General features: G+C 42.5%; 1 protein-coding gene across 1 annotated transcript in view; it reads left to right on the top strand.

The window, feature by feature from the left end:
- Positions 1-18,693, top strand: part of LOC311027193 (26S proteasome regulatory subunit 4) — a 125,208-nt gene extending 106,515 nt beyond the window's left edge. The window contains exons 2-11 of the mRNA XM_084031082.1: positions 13,075-13,129; positions 13,497-13,593; positions 13,932-14,056; positions 14,257-14,442; positions 14,705-14,833; positions 15,632-15,728; positions 16,069-16,258; positions 16,744-16,895; positions 17,466-17,620; positions 18,375-18,693. Of these exons, the coding sequence (XP_083887208.1) occupies positions 13,075-13,129; positions 13,497-13,593; positions 13,932-14,056; positions 14,257-14,442; positions 14,705-14,833; positions 15,632-15,728; positions 16,069-16,258; positions 16,744-16,895; positions 17,466-17,620; positions 18,375-18,509 (1,321 nt within the window). The 3' untranslated portion in view covers positions 18,510-18,693. The remainder of the gene's footprint in view (positions 1-13,074; positions 13,130-13,496; positions 13,594-13,931; positions 14,057-14,256; positions 14,443-14,704; positions 14,834-15,631; positions 15,729-16,068; positions 16,259-16,743; positions 16,896-17,465; positions 17,621-18,374) is intronic.
- Positions 18,694-23,082: the final 4,389 nt, after the last annotated feature.

Below are 23,082 nucleotides of genomic sequence, written 5' to 3'. Positions count from 1 at the left end.
CCCAGACCTAAGAGGATTATTCTGCCTCTATAGCTGTAAGGTCTGTTCATATCAGTGTGACTCTAATAAAAGGAGCAATAGGGGGTAGCAGTGCGTTGCAAAATCACACCAAGGGGGTGCAGGCCGGAAGCCCATATGTGACGAGTTGGGACTGAGAAGGGGTGGGAAAAATACAACAACATCACATCTCCCCTTTCTAGAATCAATGGGTAGACTGCCATTGATTCCCCAGACCTAAGAGGATTATTCTGCCTTCATAGCTGTAAGGTCTGTTCATATCAGTGTGACTCTAATAATAGGAGCAATAGGGGGTAGCAGTACGTTGCAAAATCACACCAAGGGGGTGCAGGCCGGAAGCCCATATGTGACGAGTTGGGACTGAGAAGGGGTTGGAAAAATACAACAACATCACATCTCCCCTTTCTAGAATCAGTGGGTAGACTGCCATTGATTCCCCAGACCTAAGAGGATTATTCTGCCTCTATAGCTGTAAGGTCTGTTCATATCAGCGTGACTCTACTAAAAGGAGCAATAGGGGGAAGCAGTGCATTGAAAAATCACACCGAGGGGGTGCAGGCCGGAAGCCCATATGTGACGAGTTTGGACTGAGAATGGGTTGGAAAAATACAAAAACATCACATCTCCCCATTCTAGAATCAATGGGTAGACTGCCATTGATTCCCCAGACCTAGGAGGATTAATCTGCCTTTATAGCTGGAAGGTCTGTTCCTATCAGTGTGGCTCAATAATAAGTACAACAGGGCATAGCAGTTAACTAAAACGTGGCACCAAGGGGTTGCTGGCCGGACATCCAAATGCGACGGCATGGGAGTGATAACGTATTATTATAATACAATAAAACCTGGTTCCAGACGGGGCTCCGATCTTCCTCCGGGGCGGGTCACTCCTCTTCTTCCTCGATTTTCAATGGGGTCTTCTGAACCATTCTTAGTCTGGCCCCTCACCTGAGACCAATTTGCCCTGGGAAAACCTAACAGGAGCACTAAGCTCCAGACAACACAGCCCTCAGGGTCATAGGGACACACAAACCTCTCCACCACGGTAAGGTGATGGTTCACGGAGAGGAGGATCCATTCATCCATTCATCCATTGTCTACCGCTTATCCTGTTTTCAGGGTCGCGGGGGGGGGGGGGCTGGAGCCGATCCCAGCTGTCATTGGGCGAAGGCAGGGTACACCCTGGACAGGTCGCCAGTCCATCGCAGTGCCAACATGTAGAGACAAACAACCATTCACTCTCACATTCACACCTACGGGCAATTTAGAGTCATCAATTAACCTATCTCCATCCTGCATGTCTTTGGACTGTGGGAGGAAGCCGGAGAACCCGGAGAGAACCCACGCTCACACGGGGAGAACATGCAAACTCCACACAGAAGGAACCCGGGCCCGATCCAGGAAACGAACCCGGGACCCTCTTGCTGTGAGGCGACAGTGCTACCCACTACACCACCGTGCAGCCCCAGAGAGGAGGATGTAACGTCTATATGTCACGAGTTGGGAGTGAGAATATATTGCAAAGTGACACGACTCGGACGCTGTCCAATCATCAATAGCCTAAGTGACAAGTTGGAAGTAAGAAAGTGGTGCAGTAATACAATAACACCACATCTCCCCTTTCTAGAATCAATGGGTAGACTACTATTGATTCACCAGACCTAAGAGGATTATTCTACCTCTATAGCTGGAAGAACTGTTTTTATCAATGTGTATCTAATAAAAAGAGCAATAGGGGACAGCTGTAAGTTAATAATGGATGCTAAGGTGGTGCTGCCCAATCCTCTATGTCATGAGCTAGGAGTGAGAATATGTTGCAAAGTGACACCAAAGGAATGCTGATCAAACATCTATAGCATAAGTGACAATGTGAGAGTAAGAATGTGGTGCAGTAATACAATTACACACCATGTACCCTTTCTAGAATCAATGGGTAGACTGCCATTGATTCCCCAGACCTAAGAGGATTATTCTGCCTCTATAGCTGGAAGGTCTGTTCATATCAGTGTGACTCTAATAAAAGGAGCAATAGTGGGTAGCAGTGCTTTGCAAAATCACACCGAGGGGGTGCAGGCCGGAAGCCCATATGTGACGAGTTGGGACTGAGAAGGGGTTGGAAAAATACAACAACATCACATCTCCCCTTTCTAGAATCAATGGGTAGACTGCCATTGATTCCCCAGACCTAAGAGGATTATTCTGCCTCTATAGCTGGAAGGTCTGTTCATATCAGTGTGACTCTAATAAAAGGAGCAATAGGGGGTAGCAGTGCATTGCAAAATCACACCAAGGGGGTGCAGGCCGGAACCCCATATGTGACGAGTTGGGACTGAGAAGGGGTTGGAAAAATACAACAACATCACATCTCCCCTTTCTAGAATCAATGGGTAGACTGCCATTGATTTCCCAGACCTAAGAGGATTATTCTGCCTCTATAGCTGGAAGGTCTGTTCATATCAGTGTGACTCTAATAAAAGGAGCAATAGTGGGTAGCAGTGCGTTGCAAAATCACACCAAGGGGGTGCAGGCCGGAAGCCCATATGTGACGAGTTGGGACTGAGAAGGGGTTGGAAAAATACAACAACATCACATCTCCCCTTTCTAGAATCAATGGGTAGACTGCCATTGATTTCCCAGACCTAAGAGGATTATTCTGCCTCTATAGCTGGAAGGTCTGTTCATATCAGTGTGACTCTAATAAAAGGAGCAATAGTGGGTAGCAGTGCGTTGCAAAATCACACCAAGGGGGTGCAGGCCGGAAGCCCATATGTGACGAGTTGGGACTGAGAAGGGGTTGGAAAAATACAACAACATCACATCTCCCCTTTCTAGAATCAGTGGGTAGACTGCCATTGATTTCCCAGACTTAAGAGGATTATTCTGCCTCTATAGCTGGAAGGTCTGTTCATATCAGTGTGACTCTAATAAAAGGAGCAATAGTGGGTAGCAGTGCGTTGCAAAATCACACCAAGGGGGTGCAGGCCGGAAGCCCATATGTGACGAGTTGGGACTGAGAAGGGGTTGGAAAAATACAACAACATCACATCTCCCCTTTCTAGAATCAATGGGTAGACTGCCATTGATTCCCCAGACCTAAGAGGATTATTCTGCCTCTATAGCTTGAAAGTCTGTTCCTATCAGTGTGACTCTACTAAAAAGAGCAATAGTGGGTAGCACTGCATTAATAATTGATGCCAATGTGGCGCTGGCCAAACGTCTATATGTCATGAGTTGGGAGTGAGTATATGTTGCAAAGTGACACCAAAGTAATTCTGACCAAACATCTATAGCATAAGTGACAAGTTAAACATTAAAAAATGATGGCCGTATAGTGGCCGACATGAGCTGCCCTCTCTCATCTCCGCGCAGCACAGGGTAGACTTGCTCCGTAAGACGCGCGGCCACAACAATCCTCACCGCGCGCTCCCGCCACGTTCTTCTTCGTGTACTACGCGCTTTATGTTGTACTGATGACCGTCCGCCTCGTTGACCCACCACAATGTCGCTTTCTACTTTGAAAACTCGGAAAATTGACACTGTATTTTGATAAGCTGTTGCACTTTTCAGACTCTGGTGTGAGCGGAACCGGAACCGGAGCGGATCCGGACCGGTGCTTTCTAATAAAAATGCTGGTGTGTGTTCAAATCCCGCTGCTCTCGAGTTCAGTAAAGTGATTTTGGAGTCTCTGCACTGTAGAACAGTGGAGCTATTGATAAATATACCAATATATTAATGATTAGAAATTCACCAAAATTATAAAAAGGCATATTTGATCAAAACAGCTGTTGTAGTATGACAAGGAGGAGACTCTTGGTGTGTGTAATCATTTTGGAGTCTCGTTACTGTATAACAGTGGAGCTATTGATTAATATAGCAACATATTAATGATTAATACCATTAAAAAATCACCAAAATTATAAAAAGGCACATTTGATCGAAACAGCTGTTGTAGTATGACAATGAGGAGACCCTTGGTGAATGTAGTGATTTTGGAGTCTCTGCACTGTATAACAGTGGAGTTATTGATTAATATAGCAAGGTATTAATGATTAAAGTGATGGTTCAGAGTAAAATGCACCTTAGGTAATTTCCACCATGACATCCAGCCAAACATCCCCTCGGAAGCATTTTAAACGATAGTCAGCATTGGTCAAGATAAGGCGATCAGCCGAATGGCTTAGTAATAGCGCAATTGTGCATAGTATATAACTTGTAAATTTCCCCACTAATAATGCATGGAATGTTACCAAACTTCTGCAGTAGTACACATAGGGTCTGCACTCACAAAACCAGGCATTTTAAAGTTTGTAAGTACATCAGGAGTTTATTCAAAAGAACACTAGCCTGATAGCTTCTACTGCTAAAGCTACCGCTGTTGCGTAGACGGCACTTCCGTGTTTACCCAGCTTCTTCTTCTTCTTCGTTTGTGTTGACGAGTTTCACGCAAGCATGAAAAATTCTAACTTAATTAAAAAAAAAAATGCTTCTATTATCAGGTCGACAAGTGTTGACATGTTAATACAAGCATTTATAAAAAAATCTGCGAAACTTTTTCATACTCTGGCGTGAAACCCGTGTCACGGAAACAGCTGGGTTAACGCCGACTGCCATTAAACACCAACGAAGAATAAGAAGAAGCTGGGTAAACACGGAAGTGCCGTCTATGCAACAGCGGTAGCTTTAGCAGTAGAAGCTATCAGGCATGTGTTCATTTAAATAAACTCCTAATGTACTTACACACTTTAAAATGCCTCGTTTTGTGAGTACAGACCCTATGTGTACTACTGCAGAAGTTTGGTAACATTCCATGCATTATTAGTGGGGAAATTTACGAGATATACACTATGCACCATTGCGCTATTTCTAAGCCATTCGGCGGATCGCCCTATCTTGACCAATGCTGACCATCGCTAAAAATGCTTCCGAGGGGGTATTTGGCTGGATGTCTTGGTGGAATTTACCTAGGGTGCATTTTACTCCGATCCATCACTTTAATACCATAAAAAAATCACCAAAATTGTAACAAGGCACATTTGATCAAAACAGCTGTTGTAGTATGACAAGGAGGAGACCCTTGTGTGTGTAGTGATTTAGGAGTCTCTGCACTGTATAACAGTGGAGCTATTGATAAATATAGGAAGATATTAATGATTAAAAATGCACCAAAATTATAAAAAGGCACATTTGATCAAAACAGCTGTTGTAGTATGACAAGGAGGAGACCCTTGCTGTGTGTAGTGATGTTGGAGTCTTTGCACTGTATAACAGTGGAGCTATTGATAAATATAGCAAGATATTAATGATTAATACCATTAAAAATGCACCAAAATTATAAAAAGGCACATTTTATCAAAACAGCTGTTGTATTATGACAAGTAGGAGACCCTTGGTGTGTGTAGTGATTTTGGAGTCTCTGTAGTCCTGCCTTAGAAGATTATTCTGCCTGCTTAACCGTTAGAATAAGGATAATTTGAGTTTTCCGTACAAGAAAGAGAGTAAACTTACACTTTATGTCAGTTACAATGGTAACTGAAGAGAATATGTGAACCTGACCTTTCCTTTCCTTGTCAACGTGGTCGATATTGAAGCCTAACATCTTTTCCTGCATCGCTGGATTGCCCGTGCTCCACTGCTTCCTTCCTCTCTTCTCTTTCTTGCTCTAAACTTCACTTATGTCAGGATATATATAAGCATCAAAGCATCAAAGCAGTGACGTTACGCGTGACGTCACGATGTCACTGTTTTGATGTCACATGACATGAGCCCCGCCGAACACAAACATCAGCGCAGCGTTCCGTCTGTTGCTCGGCAACGGCGTCACTGACTCGCCACAGCTGATGAACCATCGAGCCAGGGGCGTTCACACCGAACGCGATAGACGCGAATTGAGCGGCGACTCTACATTGAAAACCAATGTAAATGGCGCGATGACACGCGATTCAGGCGGAGGCGGCGCGAATGGAGCGTCTGGCGCGATGAGACGCGGCGCGAATGGCGCGAATGGCGCGTCTGACGCGGCGCGAATGAAGCGAATGGCGCGTCTGACGCGGCGCGAATGGCGCGTCTGACGCGGCGCGAATAAAGTTGAAAATATCGAACTTTTCAGGCGGCATCGCGCCGCGACATCCAATCAGCGACGAGTTCAAGCCGACAGACAGATGAGCTGAGATGGACGGGCTGCATTACCAAACCCGACTCGGGAAGACCGGACCCCGGCGCGACGGGGGCCGTACCGGCCTCACACCGTCAGGGCTGAGCCTCGATCAGAAGGACTCAGGCCCCCGCGCGACACCGGGCAATCGGTCTTCCGTACGCCACATTTCCCACGTCCGCCCGCCCGTCGGACGGGGATTCGGCGCTGGGCTCTTCCCTCTTCGCTCGCCGCTACTGAGGGAATCCTAGATAGTTTATTTTCCTCCGCTTAATAATATGCTTAAATTCAGCGGGTTGTCTCATCTGATCTGAGGTCGAATGTGGCCCCGACTCTGGGGAGAGGTGCGGGGGACGTGGCTCCCGGAGGAGGCTCACGGACTCTTTCATCGGGTACCCCGAGGCGGAGGAGGAGGGTCCGCCGACGTGACCCGCCGGCTCCCCTCAAAAATGAGCGTCATGTGCGAATGAAGCGAATGACGCGAATGAAGCGAATGAAGCGAATGACGCTAAAAAAAAGTCCAAAATGATCAAGCGGCGCGATACACGCGTCTGCGCGATTGTATTCGCGTCTATCGCGTTCGGTGTGAACGCCGCCTATAGTAAAGACGCCAGGCGCTTTTGACTCCTTGTGGCCGTTTGTGAATCACCAGCAGTTTGTACATTCCTCAGACCTGAGAGGATTATTCTGCCTCTAACATACAATTATACCACATCCATCCTTCTAGGTTAGAAGAAGGATAATTTGAGTTTTCCGTACAAGAAAGAGAGTAAACTTACACTTTATGTCAGTTACAATGGTAACTGAACAGAACATGTGAACCTGACCTATCTTTTCCTTGTCAACGTGGTCGATATTGAAGTCTTGCGTCTTTTCCTGTATCGCTGGATTGCCCGTGCTCCACTGCTCCCTTCCTCTCTTCTCTTTCTTGCTCTAAACTACAGTTGTGTCAGGATATATATAGGCTAAGCATCAGAGCATCAAACGTCACTGCTTTGATGTCACGTGAGCCCCGCCGAACACAAACAGCAGCGCGTTGCTTGGCAACGGCGTCACCGACTCGCCACAGCTGATGAACCATCGAGCGATCGACGCCCTCGGTTATAGGAAGCTATGCTGCTCCATTCAGACACAATGAGCCACTATCCTGTGTGCTAATTAGCATCCATTCCCAGGACAGGAAACCAGGTTCACAGATCTTGTTTTGTTTAGGTTCACACGGGGCTGGAGATATCTTTATATCACTCCATAAATCAGAACATACTGTCAACAATAATAAAAAAAATGTCATATACGTTATAAAGCCTAGAGAATCAGAATCAGAAAGGAGTTTATTGCCACACATCCAATGAATGTGTGCACGATATTCACAATGAATAAACAATAAAGGAAAGTACTGCAGTCTAGAAGATACTTTTTTTTTAATTACCATAAATGAAAAAGCTATATGCAGCCATATAGGCTATAAACTGTAACATAATAATATTTACAATTTTATATGAGTAGCAGCAGCGTACCAGATGGTGATGGAGGAGGTGAGGATGGACGCATGTCGGAGGTGTAGAAGTGTACCATCATTGCCTTTGACAGGTTGACCTTCTTCAGCAGCCACAGGATGTACAGCCTCTGCTGTGCCTTCTTGGTGATGCAGTTGATGTTCTGCTTCCACTCGAGGTCCTGGCTGATGACTCTCCCCAGTTATTTCACTTGATTTGACAACGACATGTAGAATTATCCACTATGTCGTTTGCAATGTGAAAATTAAAACAACTATTTTATGTGAATTTTTAAAATGTTATCTTTTTCCTGCTTTGTTTTTGAATCGGTTTTCATCTACACTGCCACCTCGACCGACCAAATGCTTCATTAAGTAAAACAATTTTTCAAATGATATAACATGATTGGTAATGAATTACCACTTAAATAGCTTTAAACAAAGGATGAACACTGACAGCAGCTACAGGCTACATTTCCAATAATTGATCTTATAAGCTTTCAGAAAATTAACAGTAGCCAGACTTGTTTAGTCCGAATGATTATGCATGACCTTCAGTAAGTGCTCCGGCATAATTTAGAAATATACGTCAGCAAAATGTACACTAAAATGAGTGTCGCTTCAGTGGTGCACAGAACAAGTCACGGAGAGTGAACGCGGGAACCTGGAGGTCTAGTTGACAATCCGGCCTCAATATAAAGGAAAAACCATGACTACTCAAAGTTCTGCTTGGATGTTTTATTCTTGTATATTGACTGTGAAGAGTACAGATGTGGTGTTTATGGCTTGGTGACGCCTCATCCAAGAAACATATAATTTGTTCTCAACAAAGGGAGAGAGAGATGTTGTAGCAGGCCGTGGTATCAGTGAGGAGAGTCAATATGAAGCATTTAAACATCATTCTGCCATTCAACTTCCCCAAACAAAGATCTGACAATCTCTCATATGTATATATTTCATCTTTTAATCTTTACAACAATCATGTGTCTCTTCTTTGATTAATAATGCATATATCAAAATATAAATTAGTCCCAAGAGGGGTTTTTTATTATTATTAAAAATCAGCACAAAAACGTGGGAAAGAAGAAGATAAAGTATCATAAAAAGGGAGGAAAAAAAGAACCCTGTAGGTAAATTAAAGATTTGTCAAAGTTCACAAATATCTGATGGATAGAGTATTTATAAAAATGTAAAATATTGTTGGGATCACTGAAGATTCGTAGAGCCAAACTCTGCCTCGTGTAGAAACTGCTGCATCTTGGTTCTGACCCACGACTGTTTTTCTACAGGAAGTCTCCTCATGGCCGGAGCCAAGCTCAGTAAAAACAGGGTGACCTCGTCCCTCTGGTCCAGGTCCCGGTCTCTCTGAGCGTCCCTGGCCTCCATCCTCTTCAGGTACTCCTCCAGTAGGCTGTCGCAGCTCTTCCTCTTGGCGCGGGTGGGCCTGGTAGACACGGCGCTGCGCTCCTCCTCCTCATCGTCGTCGTCCGTTTGGTCCAGCAACCCTGCCACCTCAGCTTCCTGCTCTTCCGTCTTCAAGTGGCTCAGCCTGGAGGCGGTGCAGGACGGCAGCGCTGTGTCTGCAGGTGTTGGAGATCAGGCTGCAGGGCCGCCAGCGAGGACTGTGCAGGAGGCATCAGCTGATCCGAGGAAGAGTGTGAAGAGGCTAAGGACGCAGCTAGAGATGTAACCGACTGCATCATCACCTCAAAGAGTTCCTTCATGTTATCATGCTGTATTTGGACACAGTAATCTCGAGTGGCGGTTTCTGATGTCGCCTCCATCTTTGCTTCTTTATATCCGATGGTGTCTCTGTTGGCGAACGACAGACGTTTCCTGTGACCAAACTCTGAGGAGGATGTTGTTGTCGTAGCATCGACCACAGAGATGTCTGCAAAGAGACAGAAAATAATCACATTTGGTTGTCATCCCACAGCTGTCATCAGCAAAATCACACACTGATATTCTATAATAGAATTTCACTATAAATAATCAATAGTTGCAGCCCAAATGAAACACCTACTTTTGACTTTGAGAACCTCTTGCAAGGATCACACTGTCCCTGCAGCCTTTCAGTCGAGATCAAATAAAGAATGCCTCGTAAAACCCTTTTCAGTCCCATCCCCTGCCCTATTGTGCACCTATTTACCAATGCATGCAAAAAGAAGAGAGTACAAAAGATATCATTCTTAAATTCAAATAAATTCAAATTTTAATTCCTGTAAAACAATATATGAAGTGCTAGAAAACTAGTACCAACCACTTATATAATGACATACATCCACCAATCAAACTGAAACATTTAACAGTAATGCATTGATTGGATACAAAATCAGTTCCAAGAGTGAAAAGACTCCATTCAGAAAACAAGCATTTTAAAAGTTGTTTTGCTTGTTGTTTTGCAGACAGACCGAACAAAGCACGACTTCAGATTTTTTACAAATCACCATCACTGTGTTGTTTTTTTCAACATCCTTTTCAATCCGTTTACTGTAATCAAATCACAGCTAATTGGTTTATTTTGGGTTCATCCAGCTGTGGCTAACCATCCGACGTGTGTATTGCTACAGCTTGGTAAAATACACAGAGCCTTGTTGTTGGCGTATATGTGGACATGGATTTTCCATGTAGACCCCAAACCCCCTGGTGCATCTGAAACAAGTAAACTCAAATGATAGCAGGGCCAAAATTTGCTTCACATTTGGTGTAACCATGGCAGAAAGGAAAAGTCCTCTGTTGCACTGTATATTGTTGTCCATTAATCTGTCCGTTGTATACTGGATCAAGCGATTTCTAGTTTGGTTTAAAAAGATGTCAGAAAATTGTCGACGTCCTCAAATGTCTTTGTCTGCAACTCAAAGATATTCAGCTTAGCCTCCTGCCAAGGATGAGGAAAGCAAGCGGGATGTGTTCACATTTAAAAAGAATCAGAGAATTTTGACTTATGTTCTGAAGAAAATACTCAAACTCATTGATTATCAAAATAGTTGGCATATAATTGATTAATAAATATCATCCTCTTATTTCTCACAGACACAGATGAGGCTTTTAAGGTATTTTGGTCATTAATATTTTCAATAGTTCTGCATCTTTAAAGTTCCTTTGAGGAAACAAACAAATAAATAATCTTATAGCTTTAGATGATTCAGATTTTATATATAAAACATTATGCAACATGTTTTAAAAGTTCATCATGTGTTTTGTACGTAAAATAGAACTACTCAACTGTATAAAAATAGTTTAAATCTGCTGAACGTGACTGGCGACAGCAGAAAAATTACTTTAATTACATTAAATCATAGTAAAACACTCACCGGGGTCATTTTTACAGCGTTGTAAGCACATTCTGCTGATCAGAAACAGACAGGCTTAATTACTCATTAAAAGGAACATAATGTGGTGATTGGTGCATAATAACATACACAATACAATAGCATAAGACATAAGTAAACACTACAGATTTGACACTAGAATATGTAAGAAAAGGTTAAAATATATAAACTATTCAAGTGTTTGTATGTATGTAAAGTAGGGACAGGATGAGTAAACGATAGGCCTAACTACATGCCTCGGCAGAATGACGTAGCGTATGACGAGCAAGGCTTCGTTTCGGGCTACTGTTTCGCAATACAGGTTTACACTTGGCGGGACATTACGACTATAAAAATGCCTCATAGACGAATACTAACTCGTGGGTTTATCAATATTCTTATTCATTATTCTTATATATTCTTATCCATCATTGTTATAAAAATGGGCACATTATCAAAGCATTGTAGGTTCAAATCCAAGGTGGAATTGCAGTGTAGGCCTACCACTTTGACTAATATATCACTTTATCATTATTATTATAAATCATTATTATAATTATTACTACTGCTGTTTGTACTACAAAGAGGCAGTGGTGTAGTGGTTAAGAAGTCGGATTTGTTGTCAAAGTGTTGCAAGTTTGAATCTAGGAGTTGCAATAACCCACCCTCATGGATCCATAACTTATATTACAAATGATTATCATTATATATCATTATAAGTATTACTCCATTCTCGTGGTGCAGTGGGTACGGACTGAGACACATTATCAACGTGATGTAGGTTCAAATCCAAGTCTGTGGTTTACCAAATGACTTATTTTCTATCTTGAGTTCAGAACTATTTATTAAAGGCACACTCATACATGTATCACCAAGAAGACTTTAATTCTCAAATGATTTGATGTTGGATCGGCACATATAGTAAACATCTCATGTTAGGTTGACTGGAAACTCTTTTATTTTCTTCATAATTTCATTCACCACTAGGTGTCCCTAGCGTACATATTTGAAGCTTTCGGGTCGAACCACTTTGGTGGTTCATCTGGCTGAGAGGCTCTGATGTTTCATGAGGCTTCATCTCACCATCACTAGTAGCCACGGGTGGCAATTTATTTAATGTTTCCCCTTTTTTCCTTCACACTGTTGCCAGATTGGATTATTTGGGTCCAATTAGGGCTGCCTTTCATTAAGATGGGCCTACACAAGCTTTCATTGTATTGACTAATTTAATACTCTAATTTTAAGTATTCGAAATAGTGATAAGTGAGTGAAGTGAGTGAGTCATATTCAATCGTTGGAAGGGATAACTTGCTTTGATGTCGTCATCACTGCATAGACATTTGTGTTTATCTGACTGCACTGAGATAGCCTATTTATAAACATGTATCGTTGGTTATTTGATGGAGATATGCTTTCTAGGTTTTCTATTAGGCGGATAATGGTTTGACACGGGTGTCTGCCAATATGATTTGTAAATTGCTGAAACTGTGGATCTGATCTGGCAACACCGGTCCCTTAGTGTTTTCATATCCTCTGACGTCACTTCAGAGCGACAAGTAACAATGGTAAGTGAGCAAGCAGTTTTCTCCGTGGCTCGTATATTTATTTTACTAATACGCTTTAACCGACAAAACAGTATTACCCATAGTACTTGGAACGTTAACAAGGCTGTTGTTATAACGTTTTCAAGTGGCTGTGTGTCTTAATTGTGAATTAACAACAGAATTAAAAGTATGTAAGCGCCTGCTAGCCGAAGGCTAGCTGCATTAGCTTTTTTCTCGTTTGGCAGCAGTCGTTATGATGGCTGTAGCATAGTCATTTAAAATGGTAAGGTAGCTTTTCCCAATTTTGACCAAGTTTGTGAAGTTGTATCGTGGATGATAATGTTTAAGTTAGTCTATTCTGATATAAGCTACCGTATTTAACTACGCTATCCTGGCAGGTAAGGTTATAACGTTAGTTGCCGGCGACCGAAGCTAACTTAACTGTAAACAGCGTAGCTACTGAGCTGTTTATGAAGGGAAGTGTATCCGTAACGGCTAGAATCTGCTAACGGCTGCGTTTATTCTCAGCTTTATTCAGTAATGTCTTGTTCTTTTAGGGTCAAAGCCAAAGTGGAGGCCACGGTCCGGGGGGAGGCAAGAAGGATGACAAGGTGAGAATGACACAGCTTCTGTTAGCTACTGTCCGAACTTGTTGTTTCTGTAGTCTCATGTTTTTTTGTTTGTCTTTAGGATGGTTTTAAATGACAGTTACTTCTGCAAGATGCGATGCACTATAAGCCTAATTCTATACAGTATTAAAAGAAATGTTCTTACTGTCTGACCAGCCATCTGTTTGTTTAACACCGGTCAAGGACAGGCTTTATTCAAAACCTAAATGTGAAGAGTAAAACAGATTTTGAAATATGGGTTGGCAGATATCATACAGGGTTGCTTATGCCAAGGTAACAAGCAAGTATTTAAACACTACAGTGGATGTGTTTCTACCTGATGTGTCTTCTCATTTTGTACCAATTTAAGGATAAGAAAAAGAAGTATGAGCCTCCAATTCCCACCAGAGTTGGCAAGAGAAAGAAGAAGACCAAGGGACCAGATGCAGCCAGTAAACTACCATTAGGTATGGAATTTAAAGGCAGTGTTTCATCTGGAATTTTGTTATTTTATTCAAAGCATTCGATTCTTAGGTGTCCTACCTAGCTCTAGTTGAATGACTAGAGATACATTTTGGCAGTAATCCCGGGTAGAGAGATTGCAAAGGTATTACAACTCCTTATTTGTCACTACTGAATAAAACAAGACCACAAAATACGCAATCTGATGTCAATGATGATGGGGCGAAAGGATGATACTGACAGCAATCGTTGAAGCAATGCGTTTGTGTTGGAATCATATTGGGGGTTTATCTAACCTTTTTTATGTATCCTTTACATATGTTGGCCTGTGTTTGTCTTTTAGTCACCCCTCACACTCAATGCCGTCTGAAGCTGCTGAAGCAGGAGCGGATCAAAGACTACCTATTGATGGAGGAGGAGTTCATCAGAAACCAGGAGCAGATGAAGCCTCTGGAAGAGAAACAGGAGGTCAGTCCTTGTTACACATTTGCCTCGCTTTCTTTTTTGCTATATATGTTGGTAAAATGTAAGAACAATAATCCTGATGTTTTTTTTTTATATAATTTACTCAACTCTTGTCAAATGACAGGACATCATAGAACAGACCAAATCCCAATTTCTCCACTTGTTTTTCTATTAAAATAATCCTGGTCTTCTCTTCTTTACAGGAGGAGAGGTCAAAGGTAGATGACCTGCGGGGAACCCCCATGTCTGTGGGCACTCTGGAGGAAATCATCGATGACAACCATGCCATTGTTTCCACCTCAGTGGGATCAGAGCACTACGTCAGCATCCTGTCTTTTGTGGATAAGGATTTGCTGGAGCCCGGCTGCTCTGTCCTGCTCAATCACAAGGTAATATTAATTGGGAATCCTTATCTTAGAGTTACCTTTTTTTTATTAATATTTTACCTTTTGTTTCATAAACTATGATTTGAGGCAGTAACACAGAATTGATTACAGTTAATGAGTACTACTACTCACTCAACTATGACATTGCACCAATCTAAGCTCAGCAAGTATCTGACAAATCTCAAACACTTTTAAGAACGTTTTTAAAAATTTCTGCCGCCTGCTTTAACTGTAAAACAATTCACAATGATCTTGTCACTTGTAGGTTCATGCTGTTATCGGTGTGCTGATGGACGACACTGATCCCTTGGTGACGGTGATGAAGGTGGAGAAGGCCCCACAAGAAACCTACGCTGACATCGGAGGACTGGACAATCAGATCCAGGAGATCAAGGTGCAGTATACACATGCACGTCAACCTGCAGTGTTAAGCTGAGCCCGGGCCCTGAGTTGGCCACTGCAAAGCAAAAGTTGCATAGTCTTATTTTTAAAGTTTTACCACACCCAAAATCTCACCATTTAAACTTGCTGGGAGATCTCCTAACACGTTTAGTCCAGCCACTTTTTCAATTTATGCAGTCGTAAAATCTAAAATTTGCCTTAGAGGGCTTTACAATCTGTCCAACATACGACATTCTCCGCCCTAAGACCCCCACATTGGGTAAGGTATAACCCCCTAAAAACCTTTTTAACAAGTAGGAAAAGCAGGGCCACGGCAGCAGGCACAACCACGGAGAGGAGATAAAACACAGAGACTCTGGGGAAGAAGTCAAGTTAGTGACAACCTAAATAGGACATGAATGATCCGGATGGAGAGGAGGAGAGAGGAGTCCCCTGAAAGTCTAGTCTATAGCAGCTTAACTAAGGGCTGGCTCATGGTTAGCCTGAGCAAGCCCCGTCTAACTGTTATCAAAGAGGAACGTCTACACTTAAATGTGGGCAGATGGAAACTTGGAGCTGCTTATTTAGTTCAAGGCTTTTGCTGCATTAATCAGTTTTCTGCTCGTCATCCTTCTTCCTTATTTCCCAAACAAATATTGACTAAAAGGCATTTTGTAGCTTTCACAGTGACCTGTTTACAGCACTTGCAACTGAATTTGCTTAACGACCAACTAATTGAATTGTTTATGTATGAGACTTATTTTACATGGGCATTAAGTTTGACTGTGCAGTTTTCTGTTTGTTTTAATAGGAGTCAGTGGAGCTGCCTCTCACACATCCAGAGTATTATGAGGAGATGGGCATAAAGCCTCCCAAAGGTGTCATCCTATATGGACCACCTGGCACAGGTGAGTGCTTTCATGTTACCAACGCTGGCTCATTTGACAGTTGGTTTTATACCCCCATTAGTCTTTATGTGGCACTGATCATCATGAGTCACCACTATTTGGTACCCTTTATATGTACGTACAACATGTATAGCCTAACATTGACACAATGTCTTTTTCCAGTGAGATTTATAGGTAAATGTGTGTTTACCCCAGATTGATGTCACTAGCAAATTCCATCTTGAGAGACCGTTTCCAAACACGATGCACATTGCATGTAAAGTCACTGCAAAGATGCAAATATGCAGAAATGATTCGCTCGAGTTACTTCAATGTTGCCATCTTTTTATGACCCTACCAGGAAAGACGCTGCTAGCCAAGGCCGTAGCCAATCAGACATCAGCCACCTTCTTGCGTGTTGTTGGCTCAGAGTTGATCCAGAAGTACTTGGGAGACGGGCCCAAGCTGGTCCGGGAGCTCTTCAGGGTGGCAGAGGAGCATGCGCCCTCCATTGTCTTCATCGATGAGATTGATGCCATTGGCACTAAGAGGTACACAATACAGTAGTGTTTATCATCAATCAATAAATTTGTTATTTAAAGTGCAAAATCACCAAGGTACATGGTCTCATGAATCTATTAATAAAGACTGAGCATCAGAGCAGTGATACGTTTAAGATGTAATACACCAGCTGTAGCTCTTCTACTCTCTTACACTGGGGAAAAAACATTAGTACAGGTGACAGATGCAGAAATGTATGTTGTTTCTTTATTTTTGTATTTGCATCTTTGAATATATTAATATTATTATTAGAAAATATAAAAGCAGCTTTATTTCTTAGTTTTTCATCCTTGTTGGCAACAAAGTGTAAAAAGACAGTAATGTTGTTCAGTAGTATATTGGCTGACTTGCATAACTGAGCCTGGTTGGATGTTAATGTGAATAATTAGCCTGTAGATGTAGTTAGGCTCTACCTGACATGGAAAAGGCAGCCAACGGTGCAGTTAAATGTATGTATTTGCTGTCTGTGGTGTAGATATGACTCTAACTCTGGTGGTGAGAGGGAGATCCAAAGGACCATGCTGGAGCTGCTCAACCAGTTGGATGGCTTTGACTCTCGGGGAGACGTGAAAGTTATCATGGCCACCAACCGGATAGAAACACTGGATCCAGCCCTCATCAGACCCGGTCAGTGGGAGTTCCCGTGTCTAGTTCTACATGAATGTGTCCCTGACTGTCTGTCTGCTTGTACTGACGTTAGCAAATGGTTTTATTCTTCTGAGTCACGGTACGAAGTAGAACTATGTCTTTTATAGAGTTTTTTTCTGCTTTTGGAACTGAATGTTTTTTCCCTTTCTCTTTAAAACATAGATCCACACTAAAAGTCTTTTTGTTTGTTACCTAGTTTGAAAATCTTGCTAATTTAAAAAAAAAATGTATTTGAACACCAGTTATTTATTGATTAATTTAGACTTGCACCGGTTGTGCACTGAGACTGAACAGCTGGGTCACATATTCATTGATCACATCTGCTATGAAAAGGTTTTACTGTGAAAGCTTTGGGTAAAAGTACAGCGTGAGCAGAATCATCGTAGGCAAACAAGCTGCCTTAATTGCTTTGTAAAATGATGATTTGATAATCCAACCCAAACATTGTTTGATCTGCTGATTGAAATGTTCAGATATTGTCAGGTAGACAGCTCAAAGGTGTTTACTGCAGCACTTTGTGACATATTTTTCTTCTGTCCTCCTCTTCAGGGAGAATCGACCGTAAGATTGAGTTTCCTCTGCCGGATGAGAAGACCAAAAGGAGGATCTTCCAGATCCACACCAGCCGCATGACCGTAGCAGATGATGTCACCCTTGATGACCTCATCCTGGCTAAGGATGACCTATCAGGAGCAGACATTAAGGTAAGAGCGAGACTCACGCCGGATGCTTGTATAAAAGGAGACGCCGTTGCAGCGTTACGCAGGGCTGTCGTTGTTGTTGTTATTATAAAATAATAATTATTATGGAGGAATCTCTGTGGAAAAACACCTGATGTCGCACTGGAAATGAATTTTGTGTGTTTTCTTAATTTGCTCCACCTGGTTGTGTGTCCACATCATGTATGGATTGTGTGAGTTCGACAGGCCTTGGCAGTGAGCCAGTTCACTCTGACTCAGCAGAAAGGGCTGGTTTCCTAAATGACTGAAGTATCAACACTTTGTAGTATTGGGTCCCCCATTCAAATAGATCCATTCTTACAGTTAACTCTTTACTTCTCACTGACTCGAGTCTGCTGCCCTCATGTGGGATCTGGCAGAATTACACTTTTGTTGTCTCCAGTATTCTGTATGATGCTGTAATAGTTACTTTGCATAGATTTATTTCTCCCTTAAAGCCCATAAGACTTTTTTTGCATTTTAGAAAATGTTTTACTTACAGATGAATCCATAGATTGATCAGTTAAGAAATGCTTTTAATGTAGCAACAGGAAAATATACAAAAGATAAAATAAATGATTATAGTTTATTTTATCTTGTGTATATTTTCCTGTTGCTACATTGAGCTAATTTCTACACTGTTTAGTCTATGGAGTCACCTGTAGAATACATGGTTAGTAAAATGATGGGTATCTGCTGCCCTACTCTTTGATGAACCTTCTGTCACTGTGTCCTCCAGGCCATCTGCACAGAAGCAGGCCTCATGGCTCTGAGGGAACGCCGTATGAAAGTCACCAATGAAGATTTCAAGAAGTCCAAGGAAAACGTCCTGTACAAGAAGCAGGAGGGCACGCCGGAGGGGCTTTACCTCTAACCTTGAGCCTTTTCTTTCTCTCACCCCGCCACTCCCCCTTCACTATCTGTCGCTGTGTGGAACCGAGGAGGCAGGAGTTCAGTTGTCTGTCTCCCCACAGAGAGTTTTGATATATTTTGTGCATGTCTAGCTTCAACCATTCTCCTGTTACCGTTAAGTGAATAAAAGGACAAAAGTAAGGAAATGGTCATCATCCATCCATTTTATTTTCTGGAGCATTTTGACGCAAATCTTGTTTGTACAGTGCCTGCTTCTCATCACTGTGCTGTAATACCTTGACATAATTAATCACATGAAGTTGACCATTCCCCTGGTGTCACAGAATCAGTTATATCAATAATGTGAAGTAATGGTTTTTGCTTTGCTAGACTATGTGTACCAGACCGAACTAACGCTCCAAACAAATGCCTCCTTTTTAAAAGATACATTTTACACAAGTATTCTATACGATTCCCACACACGTATACACATGTTATTCGAGTTACAGGCTGAGATAAAACACCCTGACTTAAGCATTCTACTTGGACACTGCCTCCAGAAGCAGCACACTGTCCTTGCACTAATGTGTCACTCTTAAATGTTTCAAGGGATTGTGTCTGAGCAATAGAGAGAAAGATAAAAGTGAATTGCTTCATGCACGTGCTCGTATATCTGCTGTAGGGGAAATGTGCAGTCTGTGATTTGATTTTGCTGTCTTCAATTCAAATGGGCCATTCCGTTATTCCAGCACGGTTAAGTCGATCCAGCTCCGCTGCCCTTTCTGCAGTCTTGACATGCGGCGAACAGCAGCGTTGATTTAATTCCTCTTGATGTGGAGCCATGTGTAACTCAGTGCTCAGCAGAAAGTGGCCCCCCATGCAGCAAGCGTCCAACCACTTGGCAGGGCTGTCTCTGGGCTCAAGTGAGAACAGAGCGGCTGCTGCAGCCCCCTCCTCCCAAACGCTCTGCTTCTTAAATCAGTCACGCGTTTCAGCTGCAGCTCATACATCACAGCACATTCAGCAAATGGAAGGGGGAAAAAGCCTTTAAATCAAGCGTGGCGTGTTGGGCCAGAGAGTCTGGGAGGGTTACAAGAAGAGGGGTGTGCGTTCTAATGAGGCATTTGCCCCGTCAGCTCCGGGCAAACTGTGGGCTGGCTGTTTGTAACCCGCCCACAGATACTCATGGAGGACGGGGGAGCGGGGCTGAACACGGCGTTGGCATTCTCTTAAATGTCACATCCACATTCTTGTTCATTCATGATGTGTACAGATTGTGCTCTGCTTAAAATAAATAAAATGTGCTTCAAGATCGTAACACATGAAAGGATGAAGAACTTCAGAAGAAAAAACTGAAAACTCAATGTGATATATGTTTAGATATGTTTACAATATGTAGGATGGAAATATGGTGAAGATCAAATCCTCAAATTGTACATTTTAAACTATGAATGTTTCAAGTCGTACATGGGAGTATTCCTAATGAGAGATCCCAGTTTAATGTAGCCTCTATGAAAGGGATAGATACACACTGCAAACCCCACATGTGCACTGAGTGGCACCCATACACTGTAAGAGGTGTAGTCATGGTGATGTCACTGATTGGTTTGTGGACTACCGCGTGACCCCGGGTGGATCTGATGAACACAAGCCACTCAGCAGCACCCTTACTGGATCTGGATCCATCTGGATGTGAAGCTGTTGATAAAGTTAGCTTCATAATTCAAGGTCAACTTTACATCAAAGTTGAGTCATCTAGTTGCATTGGTTAAGTTGTAGTGAGGCTGCGTTAGCGAGCTGTCAATCACCAGGTAGCCCCGCCCTAATGCATCCCCTGCATTATGGTCTATTGGCCTTTACGTGGACCATGATTTAAGAAATGATCATCACGTTGCTTCTTTTTGCAACCACAGGAGTGGCACGTTTAAGGCACATTAACCCGGCTTTACTTTTCAATAAAACAAGAAAAGTGTGTGTGAGGAAGGGATTGGGAGATGCAAAGGAGCAAGAAAAATGTACATCTGCTTTTGCAATATCTCATTTCTCCTGTTCAACAGTGCAAAACACTGAACAAATTCACAACGAAGTCCTAATTATTTCCAGTAGAATAACAAATGAAATTGCTCAGCTTGAATTGGAGTAAGTTGACCTCATGAAAGGTCTGCAAACGGCCTGACTGAACCGCACAGATTTTACTCCATAGCGCCAAAATGAAAACACATAATGTGTCAGATTAATACATTTCTTTATCTGTGAGCTGCAACAGCCTCTCTTCTGGGGGTCTGCAGGGACAATATCCATATGATCATCACATACATGTGAACATAAAACAGACAACATAATAATCCATAAGAAAGAACAATAGTCTTCACTGTCAAGTTATGACCCCACACCAGTACCATATTTCACAATTTATACATGTTCACTGCAAATAATAATTGCTACATTTTAACAGAAATCTTAACACAACCATTCTTATAATCCTATGTATTTTAAAGTAACATTGAATTATGCAGTACCCTATTACCATGAGCCCATAACAAAACAATTATTTCTATATTCTATCCATAATAATTCATTATTTCGCCATGCTTCATAATAATAAACACTGGCTCATTAGAAATCTCTTCAGCTAGTTAAATGTGACTCAGTGATTTCCCTCGCGTAGAAGGGAAACATACTGTTTTACAACAAAGAAGACGTTATTTTTTCACTCTTCACACTTTGAATCAGAAGCATACAAACATTTTCTCTCAGAATAATAACTGAATAAACCTGTTTGATTATGGTTGATGTCATTCAGGCTATTTTTCATAGCCTTTTTTATGATGTGAAGATAAACATGACATAATGTTTGGTATCTGGAGGTGGAGTGTGTGTATTGCTGTTTTTAGGTACTTTTTCGCATGTACTTTATTGAAGTGTTTGCTGTGTTTTTGATGAGCCACGACTGCCATGGAGCTTGTTCACTCATTGGTGCATCATGTATAAATAAAGGTGTTTTCCTTTCTGACCTGACGGAGATCCAAGCAGGATGCAAACGTTAATAATGTGACGTGGTATTGCGTCATCCTTTCCTTCTAGGATGCTGAGCAGCTTTGTGACGTGAATCTAATTTCTACACAGATCCATGTTCTGCATACAGGCCTCATATCTGTGGCATCCCTCACTGCTGCCAACCACCGGGAGCACCTCTCCGCTGTGTCCACTGGGGGGCGCTTGTGGCAGGTACACCTCACCATGACGGGCTGCAGGGTTTAGCCCGTGTGTGCGCGTGCGGATAGTGACAACACCGCGGTGCTGTCAGCGTTGCCAAATTGTGCATCGTCATTCTACCTCCGACCGTGTATTGCGTTTCACTGAGGCAGACGTGGTAGCTTTAGTAAATGCAGTAAAATGAGGAAGCATCAGCCCTGCCATGCGTCATTGTTTATTCCACGTAGGCCTACCACACTTTGTAGTAGCCAATAGTAAGTCTGCGCACTTCCCCTATCGAGCCTGTCAAACATTCACCCCGCACCAATGAAAACCTACCAAGCAAACGAATCAAAAACAATGGCAGACGCCGATTAATGGTTAGAAACGCGGCGCTGGGAGGTGCGTCGCTATTTTACGTTTCCTGTATTTCTATGTCTTATATTTCCATCAAGTGCCACTGCCTGGTGCAATGCAGGTCCCGTGTAGCCAATCGAAGCGGCCGACACATGGAGTATAATATTGCAGGTCTGCAGCGGCCAATCAGAAACGCCATCACACACCGGCACAGCGAATTCTCCAGTGTCAACCAGGCTGCTTCCTACACTCGAGGTATCCTTCCGCGCCTGAAAACTAGTGCTGTGTGTTTGAAGAATATAACTCTCTCTCTCTGGAATTAGAAGACGAGATGGATTGGATGGGAGCTAATGCGCCATTCGAGATTTGATTTTTAACGTGAAGTTATTTAAATCTATTCTGTGAAGTTGTTAACAATGACATGATCCACTTTAAAGGCACAGTCTGCCTTTTTTCAAGCCTACATGTTTGGTTGTGGTATTCAAAACGTCTACACGTGGCTATATTGTTTTCTAATTAACTGATACATTATAATAATGATTGTAGTCATTTTGCCAAATACCCACCATCATCCACATCAGTGACATTTGGTTGAGTGTTTCTATGATGGGGACCTTATATTACAAGGACTTCAGGCAGTGGAAACTGGGAAGAAATTCACAGACTAGCCAAGTTTTCTAGATAAATATCATTAGTGTACCCTGTTTATTTGCATATGGGATGATAAGGGTGGCTGGTGGCTCAGTTCATCTCTAGTTTTTTTTGCACACTCAAAGTTTATTCTGGTGTTTGTGTCAAATATAACACACCAATAACTATTTGGCCGTGCAGCTTCATTGCTACTTGGCCTCAAAGCTCCCAAGACGCCTTTCAACGCCAATGACAAAGTAGGCATGACCACAACATGTGCTGGATCCCCTGTGGAGCTTCTGTGTGGTTTGCATATCTACCCATGTCATATAGGTAACCATGTCAATGAGTCTTGCTTCCTACAAAGGTGAGTTTAGCGACAACGAAGTAGACATCCCCGGCCATGTCACGTG

This window comes from Eutrigla gurnardus (genome assembly GCF_963514095.1).
Source record: "Eutrigla gurnardus genome assembly, chromosome: 16".
Lineage (NCBI taxonomy): Eukaryota > Metazoa > Chordata > Actinopteri > Perciformes > Triglidae > Eutrigla > Eutrigla gurnardus.
The sequence above is the reverse complement of the archived record's forward strand: the minus strand, read 5'-3'. Positions and strand labels throughout refer to the sequence as shown.